Below are 24,177 nucleotides of genomic sequence, written 5' to 3' on the forward strand. Positions count from 1 at the left end.
AATGAGACTTATTTTTTTTTCGTTGCCATTGTACTGTTATGCCATAAAAAGAGATACCTATCTAAGCATTTTTTTTAATAAAAATTCGAGTACAAACGGATAAATTTTCAATATTTACACCCAGTAATTTAAAGTAAATTTATCTATTTTAAGTACCTATTTATGACAAAAATCGTCTAAATCGTCAAACTACTTACTACTCCACTACATACAATAACATCACGCCATCAAACTTATATTTCCCGAAGCCTTTCGAAAACTCGTCAACAAGATACTAGGAAGTAGGTTTTCAATCTAACCTAGGAAGCAAACCTGAAACCCCTGAAAACTTATGATTTTATTGTAACTTTCGTGAGACATACTAAATTAATTATTATGTTATCGGGTTACTCACGTACTGTTTTGACGAGGAACTCGACTAGTTTCAAGCCATGCTAGAGGCTCATATTCATGAGCAGCATTCCGCGACACACGACGTACGTGTAGTAAACAGTACGTGAGTAAGCCGATGACATAATAATTAATTCAGTCAAACTTAATTTATTACTTTTATAATAAACTAACAAACCGCAACTTTGTTCCTCCTTGGATTTTTTTGCGCATCTTGTTTCCTTTTCACCTTCTAACAATAGCAAATTAGCGAAATCGGTTCAGCTATTCTCGAGATATGCGCTTAATATGTTTAGCGATTCATTTTTATATTATAGATTGTTAATATGACACATAAATAATAAAACACATTATAATTATTCGTTTATTTTTAACTTTTAGTACAAAATAAAACTAGTACACAGGGATACATCTCAAACCTAGCATTTGCATGTTGAATAGTCCGAGGCTTACGACGATAAGTCTTCTCATTTGTACTATTTTAGACACTATAACGTCACACAGATTAGCTCATTATTTCCCCATCAAAAAATAAAATTAATCATAACTGAATAATGTAATCACTCTTCGAGTTAATCCGACCAAAATAGATGTTTTATTGCCGACATTACACTATATTACTATTGGTACCTACATCAGATTAGATTTTTAAGCTTACTTATCAATATACAAATACATAATTTTGAGGTTTGGAGCGGCATTGATGAGTTTTCAGGCACAATCAAACCAGTGCACCCCAATGTTTAAAATACATGAAACGACACTAGGTACTAAACACTCTTACTAACCATTAAGTATCATACAATGTAATCGTGGTTTAGAATTTAGATATTTCCGTTTCAGAGTCGTATATGTATTATAAACATGTCTGAAATTTCGCATTTACAGAATGTAATATTCATCGATCTCAAGTGATTAAAACTGCTGCAGTAATTATTACCTATTACAATCGTACAATTCTCGTGTTCTTTTTTTTTCTTCAAAATCTTACCTAATAAAAAACATTACACTGTGTACAGTAAGTAAACATACTGTACAAAAATAACTTAAAAAAATAGAACCGACTTCATTGACGTCTCTCTTAGTGGCCGTAGCCGTAATATTAAATAATAAAACTAATATGTTTGATAATCCCAAAGGAACGCGTTGTTCCAAAATTCTATGTGTTTTAGAGTTAATGTATTAGTGAGCCCTGAATTAATGTGGATACATTCTTATAATTTAAATCTGCTTACGTCAGTGCACATTATTTAACCAACAAGTCTTATGATAAATCGTTACAAATACGATCTAGCTACCTATTAATTATTCTGAAACGAATATAATTTCTAAGCTTTCCGATATTAATACGTTAAGCGCGTCCTGACTTCTAATCGTATGACTACATTTTAAAATATAAGGCTGCATTGCCCCTTCAGTGTAGCTATTATAACAGATATGACTGAAGTCCACCGCTTCCAATTTAGACCCTGTATTTAAGGTATTTACAATATATCGTAAGAATGACATTACAACCAATCCATTGGATGGTAAAATCTTGGCTTATTTTCAGTTTAATACATGGATTAATTCCAATCGTTCGTTCATTCTTTGTCGACAAAATTATCAAACATAAAATTGGTCTTTCATTATCTGTTACAATAGCTGCGCCTTCCGAGCTAATTAGGAAACAAGTCGGTTCTTATACGCTTAATACACGATCACATTTATACAGTTTCGAGTTACTTACACAAATATTTTGTAAATTGCTTTATCGATTGAAAGTATAAAACCGTATTCACTATTTTCGAATATCAACAATGACTTCAGAAACCCCATTAAATAACAAATTGCTTATTTTTGTTAAATCTTATTCCTAAGAGGCGGATAATCGTCATGAGCGAAAAAAAGTTTATTCCTAAGTTACTCGTGATTCGTCACCAAAACCGCTGTTTGTAACTTTAAGATAAACCACCAAAGGAACGCAGATATGTGTTGGAATACTAAAGATACAGCCCCAAAGAAAAGATACATGGACAATGAAGTAGGGTCTCTCAAGGTATGTTTAGGCACTGATGTGGCTCAGTGCCATAGGAACTGTTGCTAGCCGCCTCCTTCTTCCTACAAATACGAATCACTCCTTACGATACATTTAGTAATGTAAAATAGAAAATTGCAATTGACTGGTCAATAGTAGAGCAGTGAATGTGACTAATCAGTTATCGGTTCTAATCACCATATACTTGATACAGCCCAAAACAGATTGAAATCAGCAAAATACTACTAATGTACATATTTAATATGGATTATTGGGGGCATTTACAATATTGATACATTTAGGCACGTCGCCAGAAACTCTTTGGTCCTATGATTACAGCTACAATGTGTATAAAGAAATACAACTAGGTACATTATTATGTGAATATATTTAGTCGAAGTGAACGTAAACGCACATGCCCAATTGATTTGTATGTACAACGAGGTACTCTTTGCGTTTAGCTCTGTTCATAAATAAATAAATATTAAACATTTCAAAATCAGGCATTTATCGAATTTTAATTCTCGTCCAGTTGAGTATTACAATTTATAATCATTGATTATTGTATTGTAAATTAATGATTCCGATTCTTCAACTATTAAAAAACATTTGGGTCAAAATGTTGATCCTTCTCTTATTTCTACCACAGAGACTTCAGAAATTACACATTATTTATAAAAGTACAAAATGTTTGCGTTATGAATTTAATTTTGCGTATAGAAGCAAAATTGCAGAGTATCATAAAGAGTCAGAAAATTATAACAACATTGGAACAAATCTAAAATGGCTTACTGCTCTTAAGTACCAATTTACAGAAATGAGACACGAACAATATGTGCACGTATACTCCCTTACTGCTAATACGGAGAAGCACACATACACACTTTACTGCAACTGTCATACATTTGACTTGGAAATGGGGCATAATATTATCTAAAATAATCCCGTATAAAAATAGCATGTCAATTTACACTATGCAATATCTACCGTTTATCTGCACCATGATGTTTCTCAAGGGAAACTTTAACATAAGTCATGTCGGATTTTACTATTATTTAAGCTTTTTAGTACACTATACAGTTTAGTTACTGACTTTATAAATCGACTTTTTACAATCTAACCAACTACCTAATGTGGTCATCTTCAAAACAACACTGTCTCTAAATATACAAATTAGTTAAGTTATTGTAGTCATATTGAAAAGATAACAATAATGGTGCTTTGTGTATCACAGGACGATTGACGACCTCATTGCTTCGAACATGACATTATGAGATACCTCGATACGTTTTACAATGACAGTAATTGCGCTATAATTCACTAAAGAGTTCCTAATGCGATACTTTTCCGATTCGATACGTAAGAAAATTCATAATGATTTATTCTATACAAACTCGACATAAGTAAGTACACTAAAATTTAAGATTTCCCAAAGACATGATTAACATTATTCAGACAAGAGCTTCCGTAACATCGACAAACAAAACACATAAAACAACAAACATTCACCAAACGACCGGCGCAAGAATGATCCGCTGCAAATTCACCGAATCATGTATTTCAAACTCTAATACCTAAATGAACACATGAAATACAATCCGCCACGGCGCAAACGTCTCGACGTCGCCGAACGAAACGGCGACATAAAACTACCATTAAATAATTACACATCTTAAACGTAAAATAAACTCAATAATATACATAATTACATTATATATTCGAAAAAAATAACAAAAATCGACAGTCAACATCCGAGGGGGAGTCGAGCGGGGCGGGAGCGACCCTATTTACATAGAATACAATCTAACGAGCGTCCTCGCGTCCTCGCGTCCCTGTCGGCAGTGCTAGTTACATAATTGCGCTAGTGCGGGCCGCGGGCGCTAGGCCGGCCGTGACGTGGGGCCGCTACGGCTTGCGGCGTCCCTTGGCCGGCCGCTAGGGCTTGCGGCGTCACATGGGCGGGCGCTCCCAGTCCAGCGCCGGCGCCGCGCCGCCCCACGCGCCCCAGCGCTCGCGCCGGAAGAAGCGCTTCTTGAAGTGCGCCGCCGGCGCCGCGGCCGCCGCCGCGCCCGCCTCGCCGTGGCCGATGCCCGAGTCGGGCGACGTGTTGCACGCCTCGTCCGAGCGCCGCCGCTTGTCCTCCATGGCCGTCGACGCGAACGATATGATCTGGTCGAACCGGAAAGCTATCCGGTCTTGCCACTTGCTCTCGTCCACCTCTTCGCCGCCTTCGCCCTCTGTAACGGAGCGGGTGGTGAGAGGTTGCGACGGCGCAGGCGCGGGCGGGGCGCAGGCGGCGCTCGCGTTACCTGGCAGGCGCGCGCCGTCGGGCAGCTCGTCCACCAGCGGGGTGGACGTGTTGGAGTGCGGGTCGGGCTGCGGCGTGCGGCGCCGCGCCTCGTCCTCGGCGGCGCCCGGGCCGCGGCGGCCTGGCCGGCGCCCGCGCTGCCGGGGCCTGCTGCCCCAGGCGGAGGCCCGGCGCCAGCGGCTCCTGATCCGTTGCGCCCGCGCCAGTAATCAGATGCCAACACGCGAGCTTGTAAGCAAGCTGCTAACCCTGCAAAATATAATCATCTTATGGAAACGGGAAATAACAAGTCCAGCACTAATGTTGTTATCTCTAAATATCTAAATTAAAATGTATTAAAAATATGTACTAAGTATGTGTAATATCAATTTTATGTAAGTTCATTAGATCCAATGATCTTTCAAACCATGATGATAAATAAAACTTAATATCTGTACCATAAAAACTTTTTATAACTGTTATAGAGTTAAATAGTATTTAGGATATAGCGAGTTACCTTCGAGCGGCTGATTGGCAGCGGCGGGCTCGTGGTAGCGCGCGCTCATGTTGACGGCGGCGTTGATGATGCTCTGGTTGGAGATCTCCAGCGTGCGCTCGATCTCCCCGTTGACGAGGTCCCCGATGGTGCGCGCGCCGGGCGCGGCCAGGCGCTCCTGCGACAGGTGGCGGCGCAGCGCCAGCTTGGCCGGCGACACCTGCGGCACACACAGCGTTACACGCGCTCACGCCCCGCGCCCCGCGCCTCCCGCCGCCCCGAGCCTCACCTGAGTGTAGTCGGGCGCCGCCTCGAGCGCGCTCAGCCGCTCGTACGGGTAGCGCTCGCGCCGCAGCTCGCGCCCCGCGCGCGGCAGCCCGCCGCCGCGGTACTGCGCCCCGTGCGACCCGTGGGACCCGTGTGAGCCATGAGAGCCGTGGGACCCGTGCGACCCGTGGGATCCGTGCGAGCCATGCGACCCATGTGACCCGTGAGAGCTGTGCGAGCCGTGCGGGCCGCCCCCTCGCACGTAGCCGTTGGTGTAGGCGTGGCTCTGCGAAGGCCGGGACGCTTTCCGCTGCTCCTGGTCCTCGTTCAGCACCGACGTAATTATACTTTTGAGCCTGTCTTCAAAATTTATCACCTTTGGCGATTCCTGCACCTTACCGACGACATTGAGGGGTTTCTGCGGCTTGACCGGTGACTGTCTGTGAGCGAGGTTGGGCGGTGGCTGGCCCGGCCGTTGAGGTTGCGTCCGGTGTATCGGTGCACCTGTCTTTGGATGTCTATGATGTTCGACATGTCTCTCTGATTCTCTTGGATACCCGTTCACTGCCACATTTGGTTTCGAGATTTTACCAGCTTCGATCTGCCGCCCAGTTTCTAATATTTTCTGAGCAAGGATTTCTGGATTCTGTTCCTCAATTTTTCCAACATCTGGAACATCTGGCCACTCCTGAGAACGTGATCTATGCTCTCTGGACTTTCTGGGTTTTGAATTAACTGTATGAGGTTTTACAGTAGCTACTGGTACAGTTGGCGGTGCCACTTTTTGCTCGTTTGATCTTTCCATTTGAACAATTTCATTCTGCAAGTGTCCTACTTGTGCATGTAATCTTTTCCGATGCGCTAGTGTTGCAGATATTTCTTTCAGTATGCAGTCGTGTGCTATACTTTGCGTGATTTCGACGTCAGGAGGTATGTGACCCAACTGACGATACTTTTCCGTTATCTCAAATGTCCTTTTTTTAATTAGCACGGCCTGGTCATTTTCTATATTATTCACCTAAAACGTAAAATAATATTAGTAAAAGACAGACCTCATAATATGATAATTTATTACATAATATGGTTACAAAATGCACGTCAAAATAAAACTAATTCAATGGCATAATATCGTACATAGAAAATTAAAATGACATTCAATAAAGCAGCGAGCTAAAACCAAAAAATATATAACTTTTATAAAAACGTAAAGTATAACATTAATTTACGATAAAAACGGTAATGATATAATACATAACATAGTATTTCAAAAAAAGAAAAGACAAGTTTAAAACTGATTATAATAATGAAAATGATGAGTACCGTTTTATCGATCGTAGTGATGTACGTACTCTTCGAAAATGAGTCTAAGCCGTTGCGAAACCGAGACCGTACTATCTATCAGGTGCATGACCGAGTGATAGTGAGCTATAAGAGCGAAAGTACCTAGGGACAGAAGCAGGAGTGGCGTCCGGTCACTATAATCTTAGACGTTACAACAAAAGCTGATTGTTTTCAATGCACGATACTATGACACAAATATAGCATTCAAGAACAATACCTGTGCTTGCAATTTGCTAGCTTTGCTCTGCAGCTCTTTGTGTCTCCCCACAATTTCCTTGGCTTTGGCCAAGAGATCCACAGTGTTATTGGCGTGTATGCCCAGCTCACTCATGCGCGCCTTTAACAGAGCAACACTGTCGCTTATGAGCACGTTGATCTGTTTATCTAACTGAGACGCACGCGACTTCAGTTTCTGGTTCCTCTCCTGTATCGAATACTTGGCTTTAAGTTTTAAGTTTACACATATTTACTTTTTCATGGTCTTACAAACGACTTACAGCTTCCTGACTACTGAATACTGGATAAGAATAATTAATATGAACATTTCAGGTGTACTGAAGCTTTCTTTTCTAAAAGTATTTTACAACTAAGATAAAAGTCAAAGCCCAAGTAATGAGCAACTACATGGAAGAGTGAACCAACCAATATATCTCACAATCAGATTGTCTGATTCAATAAATATATGAAATATGTTTCCCTATTAAAAGATAAAAATATCAATACCAGTCATAATTATCTTACATGTCACATTTAAGAATCACAGTTAGCTCTGCTTTTTAAGGACTGTTCATTTGGCAATGTTAAGCATGGCTTCTAAAAGTATAGTGTATGTTAATCGGTATTGTAATTTTTATATTTTAAAGGGAGTTATTAATATCATTTGCTATCATCTGAAATAAAGTACAGATTAAAACAAATAAGTTAGTTTGTAAGCCAGTAACTAGTAGTAATATTAACAATAACACAGATGGAATTTTCGATATCAAGCCGATGATGACGGGCCGAATGAATTGTGAGACATTTGATCGAAAGCACGGGTTGTTTGTAAGAACACCAAAAAGTGGAAGCAAATCATGCTCGCGAGTAGTAGTGGAGAGATAGAATACCTTTTCCTTTTCGATCTGTTGTCGTATCTCGTGCGCGTACTCGGGCGTGTTCATGCGCGCGATGAAGGCGAGGTACTGGTCGCGGAACATGTCCAGCAGCAGCTGCAGGCTGTAGGGCGCGGCCGGCGCGCGCGGGATGTCCAGCTCCGAGTGCACGCGCGACATCGGCTGCAGCGACACGCCCAGCGCAGACAGGCGCTGCTCCACGCAGCCCGGCGGGGGCGCCGTCACCTGCACACCGGGACAGTTAGCTGCACGCACTCGCATACTGACGATTTTCTTTATATTGACGATAATTTTGAAAACTTGAGAGCCAATCGATAAATCAAAATGAAATAAAAATAAGATCGGCGCCCTATTTACGTACGATACCTGTGACGAGGGCAAATATACTCACGGCGCCGTTATGTAGCGTGGAGGCCAGCGTGGTGGAGTGCAGCAGGTCGAGGCCGGCGATGGCGGCGGGCGCGGCGCGGCGCCGCTTGGCTCGCGCCGCCCGCCGCCGCGCGCCGCCCGCGCTCGCGCTGCGCTTGCTGGCCGGCCGCCGGCTGCGGTCTGCACAAACGCATACATTCTCACATTTTGGAACATATCATGAACAATGAAAATTACACTGACCGACACAGAATATTCCTATCATGAATGAGTATATGACACGGAAAATAGACTGAGAAATCGGCAATTAGTGGCCTACTAGACATACGTCTTACACCATAATAACACGTTATTAAAAAGAGGTACTGACTGGAGTCGGATGAGGAGGCCCATGGTGCCCCCCACTCGCGCGGCGCGGGCTCGGGTCCGGGCGGCGCGTCGTCGGTGCCGCTGGACTCCTCGTCGCTGTCGTCACTGGAGCGCCGCACCACGCGCCGCTTGGCCACCGCTGCTCTCGCTCGGGTCCGGCCGTTCTCACCCCTGCACGCAAACAGTCACAGCGGTATAGAATGGAGCCACACAATGCATTGGCCGGTGGTAGTGGGAGTGGTGAGGTGGTACCTGGCGGGGCGCGGGCGCGCGACCTTGCGGCGTCGCTCGGGCAGCGAGGCGGTGCTGTGGTTGCTGTTCCCGTTGAGCAGGTCGGGCGTGGGTTGTCGCGTGGGCGGCGCGCTGAGATGTCGCTTGCCGCTGGTCTCGCCCTCGTCGCAGCCGTTGTGCGTTCCCTGATGGATTACAACATCACTCTACTTATTGCCTAAGCACTCCACACGTGTTTACATTCTTAGACAACACAAATATCTAGTATGCTGAAATAAAGATAACCCATGACCTATATGACTCCGATATCGACGAGAAGTTTCCCGGGTAGACTCGTCCATGTTTATAAAAGCAGATAGTCTAGTTATAAAATATTATAACTATCTATTAAAATGAAATTTCACATTCTAAGTACCTAAAATATACTATAACCACATGCTTCTTCTATCCCTTCTTAATATCGAGTCTTTATAAAAATATTATAAAAAATTATGACTAATTATAGGAAAGCAATTAGAAGCTGAAGCAGCTAAACTTTGAAGTAGAACATAAGGAGGAATTTCATGTGGGTCTGTGAAAATTAACTTAGCACATTCATAGAACCTGAACATAATTCGAACAAAAGAGAGAAGCCTAAATTAAGTCGGAATTCAGAATTGGATAAGAATAAAAGTAAATAAGGATCAGGAACCATGTACGGCATTATTCAAGCAACGTAGCTGATTAGAAAAGCACATCTACCTTGCTAAGTGGAACAGTAAAAAAACCTGTACTTAGGATTCCAAAATCACTGTCCATAGTTTGTGATACAACATTAATAAATATAAAAATATTAGTTCTCTTAAGATATTCTCACTGAAATCTGTAACTTGCCAAAATTGTATTAATTCAACCACCAAGGCAGTTAACAGGGTCAACAGCTAGGTAACTTGATACAGCAACCTTTAACATCAAAAAAGTGATATAATTTGAAACAAAATGTCATACTGAATGCCTAAAAATTTTTACATTTAAAACATATCAAGTACTCATTTCATACTTAATAATGGTCAAGTTTTTGGAGAGTCAAAGATAACAAAGAGACATGAAAAAGTTACTTGTATACTATGGAAGCCCAAATAGGAATAACCTAATGAAAAAGTTTTTTCCTCTTTTCAATGTTCACTCTACCTCTCTCTACTGCATAGCTTAACATAGCACACATACACAAATTAACATAGCTGACACACATGACGATTGGTTGTATAAATAATTTATGTATCCTCTCTATTGGGGTCTACAATTACATTACAAATTTCTTCAGGTTTGTACAATTTATACTTTACAAATAAGTTATTTTCACAGTCAAATCATCATGGACATTAATGTTATCTTAGTTATCTTATAAAAGGTAAAGTGATTGGAACAGACCCTTTTGCTGACCTTGAGTTTCGGATTTTTCAGTCTTTGAAAATATCTCTCCAATTTGGTCCTATCTATAATGTGTAAATAGTAAGAGACTGGTTTCCCCGTCCACGAGACTGATCCTTTTAGTGGAGACATCTCGCTCACGTGCATGATGGTTCCGATGTCACTGAGATTTCTGTCCGTTATCCTGAAGTTTAGAGGACAAAAACTCTTCGATGATACGATTTTAGCACCATCTTTCAAATCAGCAAATCTTTCTTTTAACTGATGATCTACATGCGGGCCGAACGCAAAGTTATTCACGAAAACGATCGTCGCCGAATTTATTTTTTCTCTGTGTTCATCCAGAAGAAAATCACCCTTTATTAATTTGTATTCTCCAAACTTTTTGCCATACCACCTCATCCACATTCTAAAGTGACCATCCATACTCTGGAAAAAAAGGACATGGGTATGTTACATATATGCTCGGTTTATAATTATAGACAAGAGGTTTTAAAATAGGATGTTGTATAAAACATTATTTACCTCAGCATATTTGCTAGGAACTTCCGCCTTTTCGACTCCGAGGCAGACACGGCAAGGTGTTGCAGCCGCCATTTGTAGGACCACCTGTCCCACGCCCGAACCCAAGTCCACGAACACATCGTCGGCTGTTATATCTATTTGATCTATCATCTGACACACCAGCTCGTACGATGTTTCGCCGTATACCTGTCGATGTAAATTACTTCATTTATTGCCACATGCCTTCTACATAATTACCTATAATGTCTATGAATAGCAATTTATGTAAGTATCCTTTTATTTATTCTGGAATAGGAGTTACAGATAATACTTTTTTTCTAAACTGATTAATGAAATATAAAAGACCGAAAGACTCGGCTTTCTCCTTTAAAAAATAATAGACTATGATAGAATGGTGTATTTTAATAACAGTAGATATATAATAATGTCCATTCTGCTTACACACATTTCCGTTTTATTATACAATGTATTATATTGTGTATCCTTATTATGTATTTTACATATCGTTATCATAGAGAATATGTTTTATTTTATTAACGTCATATAATAACTTCCTACTACAACAATGTACTTTAGTAATCAAAAATATATTTTACATTTCTCATAAATAGTATCTGTATCTCTATTTGTGTGTATATTGTTGAATCTGTTAAATGTCTCAAATAAAAAAATATTAATGACGTAATTAAGCAACGGAATAAATATTAATATATCTTTAAAGAACTAGAAATAGGCCACATTTAAACAAGAGTCCCGTATTACGCAAATTAGGTACGAAATTCTCACCCTTCATAATATATTATGCAAGCACAAAGTTTGGCCCAAATAGGTAGACGAAAAAAGGAGATTGCTAAATTCAAAGTTGTCAACATGAACCCCTCCGTTATTATGATTACAGCATTGTTTTTGTTATGCAATAAGGGTGCCGTGACGCTTATTGCTAGTCGTATATTTTTATTTTAAATTCGTTAGCTACAAACTACTATAAATAGCGAATACCTAAGTTGGCAACACGACATAATTGGCGTCGCTATAAACAATACAGATTGCGTAATAAATAACCGTTAGTACTGACCTCAGGTGAGAAGGGTTCATATTGGTTGAGTTTATCCGGGTCAGACACTGCTTGGTTGTATGTTTGCTGCAATATGTGTTTCAGCAAACCCCTTGACGGATACTTGTTCAACCGTTGAGCTGGTAACGATGTGCCTTTTTCCTGTAATCAAACAAATTATTTATTTACACATTGTCGATACACATCCATAAACATTATTCAGTTCAAAATTCGCATATACTTTTCGTTGTTTTAATAAAATCATTTATTATGAATTCAGTATAATGGCGATGCGATGCCGCAGCTTACCAAAACCGATAGCATTATCCGTTCTCACATTATTATTATTATGTGTATGTTTACTTATTATATCCACATATTACAAACATACCACGATTGTACGAACACTACGAGCATTTTACTACATAAAACTACTATAGGGTACATAAAATGCTCTGGTATCGTTAGTTCATTTGCTGGTACATTTTTTATTTTCGCCATTGCATACCACGCTCTGATAAGACCAATTTATAAACCATTACTTTTCTAAATTTTACATAGGCAAATGATCGACCGTAATTATGAATGCGAGCTTAATTTAGATTGGTGAGGTGTGGTTATTTTATATGTGCATTTTCGCCTTCCCTTTGGAGAATAAATGGCGCAATGTTGTTTTACTGCTTCATAATTCACAATGCAAACTTCATTATTTAATTGTAAGCCACACGGAAGAATGTACCTTCGACATTCAATGCTGAATGTAAAGTACATTTGCAATGATAACGTAGCTGTATATTGTATAATGTACTTTAAGTAAATGCTGTAAACGTATTACAATAGTAAGTTGGTTCCAAACCTTGACATTGCTATCATGGCAAAATGACCGATCGATACAAGCAAATGCGTCATTTGAGAGCAATGTCGATGGCCTTGAGTCCGATTCACGGTTCAAGGTTTAATAAATGTAGCAAGCTACATAAGAGTAGGTACCTGCCAATTTGAACTTAAAGCTTGAGGTCAATAACTTTTTGCCTTTTATATTTAAAAGGCAAGAAGTTATGTGGTATTTACTGCACACAAAAAATCAATACCTAACTTGTGATATAAATTTTGCTCACATCCTAGCTGCAGTTGTTGCTAAGTAATTTTTGCGTCGTTTTATAATTCTTTAGATTCGCCTTGATACAATATTGCTGTTTTATTTACGACAAATGTGCCATAACAGGTAATAACATCGCATCGTAGGGAAATAAGGACGTATGTGGACATGACCTTGCTCGAATCTTTTATAATGTATTTATTTACATTCTGTCTGATGCGTTCATTCATAAAAGATAAAGTCATGTAACCTTCCATTTGTTTAAAATATTATTCAATATCAAATAACAGTTACATTTAAGCACGCATGTCCGTGAAGCAAATAAATAGGCAGGAGATACCAGTGTAGATACTAGAAGTATATAGTTTCCGAAGTTATACAACTGGACAATGTAGTATAGATATAAACATTCTCATATCCTTTTATGTATTACTTTGTAGACAACATTTATTTGTACGCACTACGCAACATTATCGGACAAGGGCCATTGTTACTTCCTTTGAAGTTTAATATCACTTTGTGTAAATAAAGTGCAAACGAAGTGGTGTGCGTACCCCACATAATTTGCTCCCGTTAAATTGAAGGAGGTAATGGGGTCAGGGGAGGCAGGCGTGCTCGGGAAATCAATACCAAGTCTAAATGTAAACAATCTTTTTCTCGTCCGTTTATAGAAGCTTGACGTAACTTCCGCCATTAATAAGTTGCTTTGAGGAAAATATCTGTAGGTGCCTACTACCTACCATTCTCTTATGTACTGTACCTACACAGAATAGCTATGTATACCACCAAAAGTACTTGGGTACAGAGGTAGATAGGTCTCACTATATGTATTTAAACAATAGATTGTACGAATGTATAACATGCATACTACACATATTTATGTGCAGTCAATAAGCAGCAAGGAGCTATTGACAATAATACTTGTCATAACAACGTACATACATCAGTCAATCTACATACAATGTGCGCACTCAGACTGTGTGGAAGGCATTGCATCTCAGCCTCTGGCCAGTGATGCAATCAGTTCTCACACACATGCCCGTCCGTTGCCCAAACAGTCCATATGGTATGGCGCTAAACCATTGCGTCATTCACTATCTACTTACTCGGTGAAAATTAGAAAGCGGCCCCACGTTAATTCAGCGCAGTGCATGCAATAACACAGCATTTACTAATATGTACCTACCTATTATATTAAAGCAACGGTAGGTGAGGCTTCGTTCACCTGACGATAACGACAAAAACAATAAAGATCCTTAGATGACGCTAGTGCTTGTGTTATCAGATTAATTTAAATTATAGGTATTTAAATAATGACATCCTGTTATCGTACGTTTGAAGCATTTCTCGGAATAACATGTTTATCAATAAAAAACAAACATTTCACATGACGAAACTTAGAAACTTATCAAAACTAATTTAATTATTTCGATTGAATAATGTTTGCATTTGTACAATTATGCCTGCTAATTTTCAAATCTAAAAATTTCTCTAATAAATAAGGAAATGTACATTACATACTATAGGTATGTATTAGGTACATCAGCTAGTAAAAAGTGCAATCAAAAGGTTTTAGCTGTCATAAATATGATTTATAAAATACAACGTGTACTACATTATTTAAAATTAAATTTAAAATCGTTTTAAACTCATAGCCCAGCGAAGACGCTGGCGCAGCCGAAAAAAAAGGTCATTAACACTACGCGGGACATTCGCGTTCGTTCAATATTGCGGTCAACGCCCCCGCAAGTGGTCCGTACTGAGCCACTCACTATAACAATACGAATCGCAGTCCATTATTACCGAATATTATGATCTATGTAAAATTAATCACCCCCTCCCCCCCTCCTCCTCACACATTTAAGCAATATAAAAGTAAGACGTTCAAAAGTGTAACTTTATGAGGATTTAGAAAATACAGAATAAAATTATTATAAATAATTCTGCAAAAATGTACCTAATTAAGTCTGTAGTCACATTAGGATAGGTTTTACAGTATTATTATACAGTTCCCATATATTATTTATTCATAATACGTTGCAGCATCGAATTTCTTACTAATGAACTGTATTAATTCAATTTAATTTACACAGAAGGCCCACTTACATTGATATGGGTAGCTTACTAGCTACAGTATAAAAGAAATGATAAAGGAGTTCATTTAAACGCACACACGTACTCGTATATTGGCTTTAAATAATTACAACTAGGTATTCAATAAATAAAAAATGTAAGTTCACCATAAAAATTCTTAGCATATCTAATTTCGAGTAGACTAAAACGAATAAGTAGAAAGATATTAATAATCCGAAGATAAATATAAACGTGACCGAGGTCACTACACTGAACTTAAAGGTGTCTATGCACGCGACTAGAGTTCGTTCATATTTAAATGACCTACTCAATATGTCAAGACAGTAAATAAAGGTAGTTAAATTTTTATTGCCGACTTTTGCAAAAACTACATTTCCCTGAACAAGAATGCTCTTTTTTTATAAAACGATTATATTAAAAAAACATTAGTCGGTCTTCATCGAGCACTGATGTACTTATTTCTCTACGGTGTTAATAATGATCGTGTCTAAAACCCGATGGTGATAAATAACGTTATGTAGAGATGTAACCAGTACTAGTTATGCGAGTCACGTTTAAAGAATAGACGTAACGTTTTAACTTCTCAATATGCTGGTCCTCTAACCAAGTAACACAAATGACATCACCTCAAATGAAATGACCGTTGAAGACAAATAAGTCGTTGTAAATTATTTATGTATACAAATCGATTTTATTTTGAATTTTACATAGGTATTTTGAATGTCGTCTTCCGCCTTATGTAAAACCAAGTAATAAATTAAAGCTATAAATTGGTAAATGCATGTATTCATGATTGATTATCGTCATCACTTTAATTATACAATAATTCCGATTAAATTATTGTTTATTATGTTTAATACAATACCAAAAACAAGGCCCAGTATTTCATTGATTTAATAAACCTGTATTTTACGTTAAATATACAGTAACAATATTTATAACAAAATCTATTTATTATTTGGAAAAGTATTCTCAGTAGGCAGTTCTCCATGTCATAGTGAAAATGGTATGCAACGTGTATAAATAGAGTTAGCCTCGCGCGGCGTCTGCGGACATCGATCGTTGCGTCCTCGCCGCCATCTTGGCCCTCGTGTCTCCCTCCTGCAGCCCGCGCCCCACTCGCCTCTATTGCCCCTCACTGCCCCACATTCACCGCACCGTTTCGCACATGCTACACTACGCGGCATGTCCGCTGTTTCTAGCTAGCTGACTCAACATTTGGCGGTAGAGTTTGCAGCTCTACAAAAATAAACATCTTCAAGGAGATAGGTACATTGATCGATTTCCGTGTTTCCTTTGTAAATTATAATATTACAGAGCAATTTTAATCAGTATTTAACATGGTAGGGCGTTACGTATGCGTGAATTTATTCATTTACATACTTAAAACCATAATTATATTAATGGAATAAATGTTTAACATTATAAATCACTAAAGCTTGTCCCATTCCTCGTTTTTTTTAAGTATCTGTATATTTTAAACACACACATACTCTCTCTCTCTTTTGTTTCTAATTTGAACTTTAGCACGGTGCAAAAGTCTATTGAACTATGACATTGCCGCTATGTAGGTAGGTTGTCTAGCTAGATTCTTAAAATTAATTTAACGTTTAGAGGTCGAGCAAACAGAGGACGCATCTTTGAAAGACGTACGAGTAATAATAGCTGGATAAAACTTTACACTGGTTTTATAGCCTAACTTTTCTAGCATAGCTTTGATTTCGACCACTATACGAGTTTTAAAATATACTAATAATAAATTGTAAATAGACTACCTAGCGAAACTGATCAGTATCAAAGAAATAATTGTAATAAAACTACATAATTTCTTTTTTTCATTTAAGGATGTGCTTTTAATAGGAGATATAGTAATTATTACGTACAATTGTAAAAAGTAACTACGTAGTAATAGTAATGTGACTTACAGAAGTCAGAGCTCATTATAGACTATACAAATAACTAAGGTGACATTGGTGATATTTCCGCGACTGAACATAATTTTCTGAACACAATGTTTCCGTCGTTGAACGTCAGCTTGTCAACTTCAACTTACAGAACACTGTCAGGGCCATGGGCGAGAAATAATGTTACATAATCATTTATTTTAAAAAGAAAATATATTTCACTACACGACCACACATACCCATGATGTTTTAAGTATACTACCAACATTATTTTGCGCAATTTAGGTCGGTCTGCCTTAAGAATGTATCTTTATTCCTGTTACACAATTGTTTGTTACCTGCGGCAACAGAATACCGAAAAAAAAAATTATTGCTTCGAAGCCCATTCATATTTACCGAGGAGCGTAACGGACTTGTTTTTATTGAGCTGTATATTTACTGTACATTGTTTACGATGCGTATTTAAAGCATAGAAATACTCCATTCTATTATAAAAATGCTATTCCGAGAAACACACAGTGAGTGCAACCGTCATAAAATAAATTGTCAGTTTGTTTGTCAATACGGCACTGCACATGCATATTATAAAAAATGGTAGCAAAAAGGTTACATATTTTTTATGTTCTAATTATAAATTACAAGAATAAAAACTGTGTGTATCTAACTGTTGTTTTAAATAAGATTATAAAGACCTTAAAAATAAAGAAGCCTTCTCAATGGGAAGTTCAATGTCAAGGGAGCTATTTATTCGACACAGATTGTTTATTTTTATCTTCGTAGGTAACTTGTTCTCTACCTACCTGTTATCGCTCATTCGTAATTACGTAACCTACTACCTAGACAGGTAGGTAGCAATAGTTATGTGTGATGGTAACGGCTGGGATTTATTTCAATCGTTTAATTTGTTCTGTCAGAATTAGGGAATGCGAATCTCGCGAGATTGGCAGTTTTAGATTTTGTGTAGCAAATAATCACATTTTTAAGTAAATTAGGAAAACATATTAAATAAGATAAACATTTATTTTCACGAAATTTATAATAAAAGAATCCTACCTTAAGTAACGCGGATGAAAATGAGGCAGAAGCTAGAATTTTTATTGTATTTCAAGTAGTTTACCACTTCTAATTTGTCGTACGAAGACGATGTCAAATAACAACTGACAGAACTAAGAAAAATGGACGAGATATCGAGATTGCATTCCTCAATCAGAATATTATAATTGGTACATATTACAAAATTGTAAAACGCACGTGTTTCATGAAGCAATCACATTAAATTCATCCACACCTGATTGCATTGATACGGCTAATAAATATGAAACTTAACTAGTTTAAAATCAACTACATTATTAGATCATAACAGCAGCGACTTGTAGTAATTTTGAATAAACGTTTGATTATTTTATCTATTAAAAGCCAATAATTATTTATAGCTGCACAGCATTATGGCACTGTTATAAAAACTAGTTTTATAAATAGCTCATAATTCTTGCAGTTACGTAAATACTTATAATTTATTCATCATAACACATTTATCACCATAGGAAGAACATTATGTTGCGATTTGTGTTAACTATCGAAATAATGTCACAATTACTCACTACCACCCAACCTACAACATTTGTTCTACAAACGCCAGCTGCAATAACAACTGGGTTTCGTCTGTGTTGCAATTTTGTTGTCATTAATACCATGTATGGTTGTTAAATTGGTGCTAATAAGTCACGATTGATACGGTTACCCAGTTAAAATGATAGCAAGGAACTGGTTGCAGTTAAGAAACATGTTTTAAAATAATTTGGATCGTTTGTTATAAAGATACCTAGCTCAACAAGAATTACATTTAGGTACAACATAACAAAATATATCTTACCAGAGCGACGACGGAGTCTATGGCGCGGTTGAAACGGTCGCACAGGGCTCTCATGCTGTCGTACGAGTGGGTGTCGTAGTCGCACAAGATGTTGTTTTCCAGAGCCGCTTTCATCTCCGGCAAATCGTCGCACACCCATCTGCAACAAAGACAATTTAATTAGGAATCGACATCACAACTGTAATAAAATACCTAGATAGAAATGGGCGCAAACCACCATAAAGACTTCCAAAACACATTAAAGTTAATGGCAACGCGGAAAGCTAGCTGTAAATCCTAATAAGTATCAGTCACGTTGAACGTTACATAAGCATGCTCTACTTTATAAGTTGTAAGGTCAAGGTCACGGTAGTTATTAAAGTCAATCACTGCGTACGATGAATTGTAAGGGTTCTAAATAAAACAGTGAACTATGTTACTTTTAGCAGTACTTCGTTTCGGTTCAGTCTGACGATAACGACCTTGGAACAAAACCGTGAAATCTCGTATTTATAAAACTTTACATGAAGAACCACATAGCAAATACGATATTTTACGAATCTTAACTAACTATTGACCTTATATCTTATACGACCTTAGCTTAAACCAGTGTTTTTAATAATAAAGAAATTCTAAAGTATAATAGAGGAGTAACAAACTTTAGGTTGGTGTATCTGTTATGGTTATGGGCATCACTTGAATCCTGTTAGACCCCTCTCAAATGCGTCAAAATAATATTCTATCCTACATGTGGCGTTGGTATGTTATTATTGGTACCAGTGAAATGTCTGATTGCAATAATTAAAAGCCCTCGCTACGCACGGAAATTAGAAGGATTTTCATTGTTTTTCTAGCCTCTTTATTGGCCTTTTTCTAAATACTTTTGGAACCGACACTCAATTTTAAGCAGAAACAGAACTGAATGTCAGTATTTTAAATGGAGTAAAAAGTAGTAGGGCACATAAAATGTACGATTGGTTTTGTTGACTAATGTATTTGACTGATAACATTTGTCTGTCTCCATGTCAGACGATATTTTGTTGATAATTTGGCTCGTTGATAAAATGGCCGCCTATCAATATTCAATGAACCTTATACCACATAATATAGGTACCAAAACATTTCGTACAGAAAATGCAGTGGAGTGGAGACTGGATTCAACTTCAACAACTCAATTCTTCTGTCAAATTGGTGTTATTTCTTTTTTTGTAACATTTTTACGAGGGTTGAAACCACCTAAATACCTCGATATGACCTCTTATGTTAACGAATTCTTTCAAAATTTGGCCATTGTATTTTTTGCATTATACAAAGAAATTGTAAATCTAATTTGAAAATATTTATCTAATAACAAAATCAATCAAAATACATATATACACAAATATTTTTGTTAGGAAGGTATCTCCTGCTCCAGCGTTTTTACATAAAGATCAAGGATTATGAAGAATTTTAGTAAGGGCGCGGCCATTTCGAAATAATAGGGATCGATTTCAAGGTCACAAACGGGTGAATGAGCGCGTCCGGACAAAAAGAGGTCACACTGAAGGTTCTCGCGCGCTCCTGACTACTCAAGCCCGAATCGACCTGCAAGACTCGTTCTCGTTTTAGTCCCAATTTAGGATTAACTATAAGCAAATTACATGTTTAGTTAGAGTGCAAATTTCCTTAAATAAATCGAAAATATTCGCTAAGAATTTTCGACGCGTAAAACATCGTTTCTTAATAAAGAAAGGTTCTACATGAATGTAAGAAATCTATTTAAATAAAAAACAAAGTCATAGTAAAAGGAATGCAGTTAATTGGATCGTAAAATCCTAACGGCAATCATATACATATATGAATCAATGTGAAAAAAGCTAAATAAGGTTTAAATCAATGTTTTATTTTTATAAATAAAATAATATTTGATAGCCTGCTAACTCGGTCCCGACGTCGATGCCGGGTGGCTCGTGCCCGACGGGACAGGTGTTTCCTATCTACCTACGATCTCAAAACAACGCACGTGTATCCTATAGCCCTTCACGTGTCACTTTCTTTCGCTGCTTTATACTAGCAATGTTATAAATTGGTTCGCAATAGCCCCAAGGAACGAACTATCGGCGTAATTTACAAACACGTTTTCTCAATTCTTGTTATGAGTGTTGTCAAACATTACGGAAACAATTTATTGATAAGGTTGTATCACGCCAAGTAATATTTATGTAAGTACCTAAGTACTTATAATTGTCATCATACCCCTTTGTAAGTTATAAATAGCTTCTACACAAGGAATATTAATGACTTTTACATTGCAATTGCACATTATCATTGCATGTCAATATAATGATAATGTGTCTGACCTTGACTACTTTATTCGTAGACAGAACTGTTTTCTTAAATAAAATACATATTACAAACCTGAAATATGATGAATGGATGATACAAAACAATATGGATATCTGGGTCATTTCAGTAATGGTTTAAGTACAACAATTATAAAGCAAAAATACTTTCAGTATGATGTTACACTCAATGAACTGTATGTGACCTCAGTTTTTATCCACTGAACTACACATACTTTATCTTTCACATTAGAGATAATTATAATAGGTTATAGACAATATTCCTAATCATATAGCATGCATTGCATTTGCTCAGCTCAAATCACATTTATATTATTCTAAGAAAATTTACAACAAATCAGTATACAAAAAAATAATTTACCTTATAGTTTCTACTATCTCCAAGGCCCCATCGTGTTTGTCCTGAAACAAAGAAACAAATATCATAATCCTGATAATAGTTTAACACAAAATAATGTCAATTTTATATTTCAGTGTGGTTTATTGATATCTAAAAGTAATTTAGGTCAGGAACAGCAGTTATCAGTAACACCGCTAATCAATTAACTCACATTGCACTAGTTGAATGTTAAATATTTGACAGAATTTGCCAATGATAACCTAAATATTGTAACAACATTGCTCTTTAATATCTTTAGGAGCTTAGTAACTGTTATTTGCTTATAAAATGATTGTCAAATAGGAGAAAAAGGCCCCAGAAAATATTTTTTATAATATAACTGTTTATTGGCCTACATTTACCAGTTAATATACTGTTAAAATGTATCATAGTATAGATAAGAAAATATTACTACTGTAAAATGGAGTGAATAGATGTTGGGAAAATTTCCCAGCATTTATTCTATTAAAAATGTTTTACTGTCTTAAAGATGCTTAAAAGTATTAAGAATTTAAGGAATTACTTATAAAAGAAAATGATACCAATATGAATTATTTTGAAAAACTATAAGTACAACAAATTCTGTAATGATAAGAGACGGGTTACTGCAATGGAAATATTATTAATTATATTTTAAAACAATAGCAAGTAGCAGTCTTTGTGTTTCATAGCAGGTGTTTGCAATAATTAACCAGCCAGTGTTAAAGACAATATTCAAAAAGTTTATTGGTACTTATAACAAAAGTATAATGTTTAGTTCACTATCGAATAGAAGCGTTCGAAGAGTCATTTTGACATTATTTTTTTTATTGGTGATTAAATAAAGTGCTGATATAATCTATACAGAATATTATATTTTGTAAATGGGTATTACAAAAATCAAGTAATATTAACTTTATAAATAAATCAGAGATGAATAAGAGGTCATATTTCTATGACAGAAAAAAAAAAATAGTTTTGATGAAAATCAAAAATTGAAATTATCATAATCGTACATAAATATGTAAGTGTCATAGAAAAACTAAAATAAATTAAAATAACAAACATTGTACTGTTCATTGGCCATAATTTTAGCTAATCTTTTAATGATATAACTAATGTTTACATAGGTAAGTATTTAATTAGATAAAAAATATCAATTTAATGGATTAGACATACAAAATACTATCATTTATTTAATTCCTGCTGTAATATTTAATATAATTAGAATAATAATAATATTTCAATACTAATTCCATGTATAGTGAGTGTATATTTATATTGAGACCTCTAAAAATATTTGCTTGATGTTGGAACTTCCTAGTCTCCAACATATCAATGATTATCAATTTAAGCATGAAATTCACTTATTAAACAATATTTTCAATGAGAGAATCTTAAAAGAGTAGCTAATATCACAATACAAATATTTGTTTGTGTAGTAAATAGTAAGTAAATCAACATATATAACTTTGAGTTGTACAATCAGAAACTCGCATAGCTCTAATCATATAAAATGTAAATAAATGACGAATGAAAACTACGCAACAGTGTGTACATATCTAAAAAAAGCCGACACCTTGACAAAACACGAGGTCAATACACTCTACTGCAATACCCATGTGACGTGAAGAAGAGCTTACCTATGTCTATTAATTTATTTGACTCCATGATACTGTCCCAATCAATATAACCACGTCGGAAAACCTTCACTGATATCATTGTATAATAAAAACGACCGCTACATTATTCAACTAAACACGAGCAAGTACTTAGTGTGGATAGTCACTTGTTGTACAATAGGAGCAGCGAGCCTCCTAAACAATTTAGTTACATCATAATTGATTACATGCAAGTTTATAGAAAAATAGAAAATAGAAACCTAGAAAGTCATACTAGCGTCACTGTAACTAACTACACGATAATAAAATATACGATTTCCTTACCGAGCCATGACCTGAAGTGAGGGGCCATGTATAAACAACAGGTTCCGCGCCTGCAGGAGAATGCAGGCGTAAATCCAAAGCCATGATAAGAAAACCACTGCATTAATGCACACACTTTTCACTTAAACACTAAAATAATCACTAAAAATTCTAGATAATAACATAATTTCACTGCACTTTCACACACACACACTCTGAACGACCGGGCGCCATGTTGAAATTATTTCTAAATTCCAATCATGGCGGAGTGTTGGTGTTGTTACTTAAAAAAAGTAGTAAGTATTAATTATTCTAAAAATAGAAAAGCTAATAAAGACTACGTCAAAAATGTCATACATTACTACATACATAGTAATAATGTATGTTTGTTGATTTTTAAATACTAACTTCCTACAAATTGAAACTATCCTGAAGTATTTCAAATTTCTTTGAACTTCTTTCAGCACTTTTTATAAAAGAATACTATAGACGGTAAATTGACCGTAACTGTAACATTTATAATCTCTATATATGAAAATGAATTACTGTTCGTTATTCTCACTAAAACTTGAGAACGGCTGAACTGATTTGGCTAGATTTGGTCTTTATTTGTGGAAGTCTAGGAAAGGTTTAAAGGTGAGAACAAAATTAATGTTTGAAGCGGTACGAAACCGGGCCATCTAGTGTATAATAAAATTCGTCTTAGTTTTCGATTCATTTCTAATTATCACACTC

At 36.7% G+C, this 24,177-nt stretch overlaps 1 protein-coding gene across 3 annotated transcripts; it reads right to left on the reverse strand.

The window, feature by feature from the left end:
* Positions 1-740: 740 nt before the first annotated feature.
* On the reverse strand, positions 741-23,697 carry LOC118269590 (histone-lysine N-methyltransferase, H3 lysine-79 specific). Of its 3 annotated transcripts, none has more exons than XM_050699120.1 (15): positions 23,464-23,697; positions 21,521-21,561; positions 18,839-18,977; positions 11,890-12,030; positions 10,815-11,000; positions 10,290-10,718; positions 8,901-9,064; positions 8,650-8,819; positions 8,302-8,459; positions 7,905-8,135; positions 7,016-7,222; positions 5,480-6,475; positions 5,212-5,410; positions 4,867-4,964; positions 741-4,810 (listed from the first exon to the last, which is right to left on the reverse strand). In XM_050699120.1, the coding sequence occupies exons 1-15, from the start codon at positions 23,545-23,547 to the stop codon at positions 4,358-4,360; spliced, it is 3,696 nt and encodes a 1,231-aa protein (XP_050555077.1). In that variant the 5' UTR covers positions 23,548-23,697; the 3' UTR covers positions 741-4,357. The 3 variants fall into 3 exon arrangements, with proteins under 3 accessions (XP_050555077.1, XP_050555076.1, XP_050555075.1); XM_050699119.1 differs by having other exon boundaries at positions 4,445-4,644; positions 4,717-4,964; positions 23,464-23,696; XM_050699118.1 differs by having other exon boundaries at positions 4,445-4,964; positions 10,302-10,718.
* Positions 23,698-24,177: the final 480 nt, after the last annotated feature.

Source organism: Spodoptera frugiperda, chromosome 15 (assembly GCF_023101765.2).
Source record: "Spodoptera frugiperda isolate SF20-4 chromosome 15, AGI-APGP_CSIRO_Sfru_2.0, whole genome shotgun sequence".
Taxonomy (NCBI): domain Eukaryota; kingdom Metazoa; phylum Arthropoda; class Insecta; order Lepidoptera; family Noctuidae; genus Spodoptera; species Spodoptera frugiperda.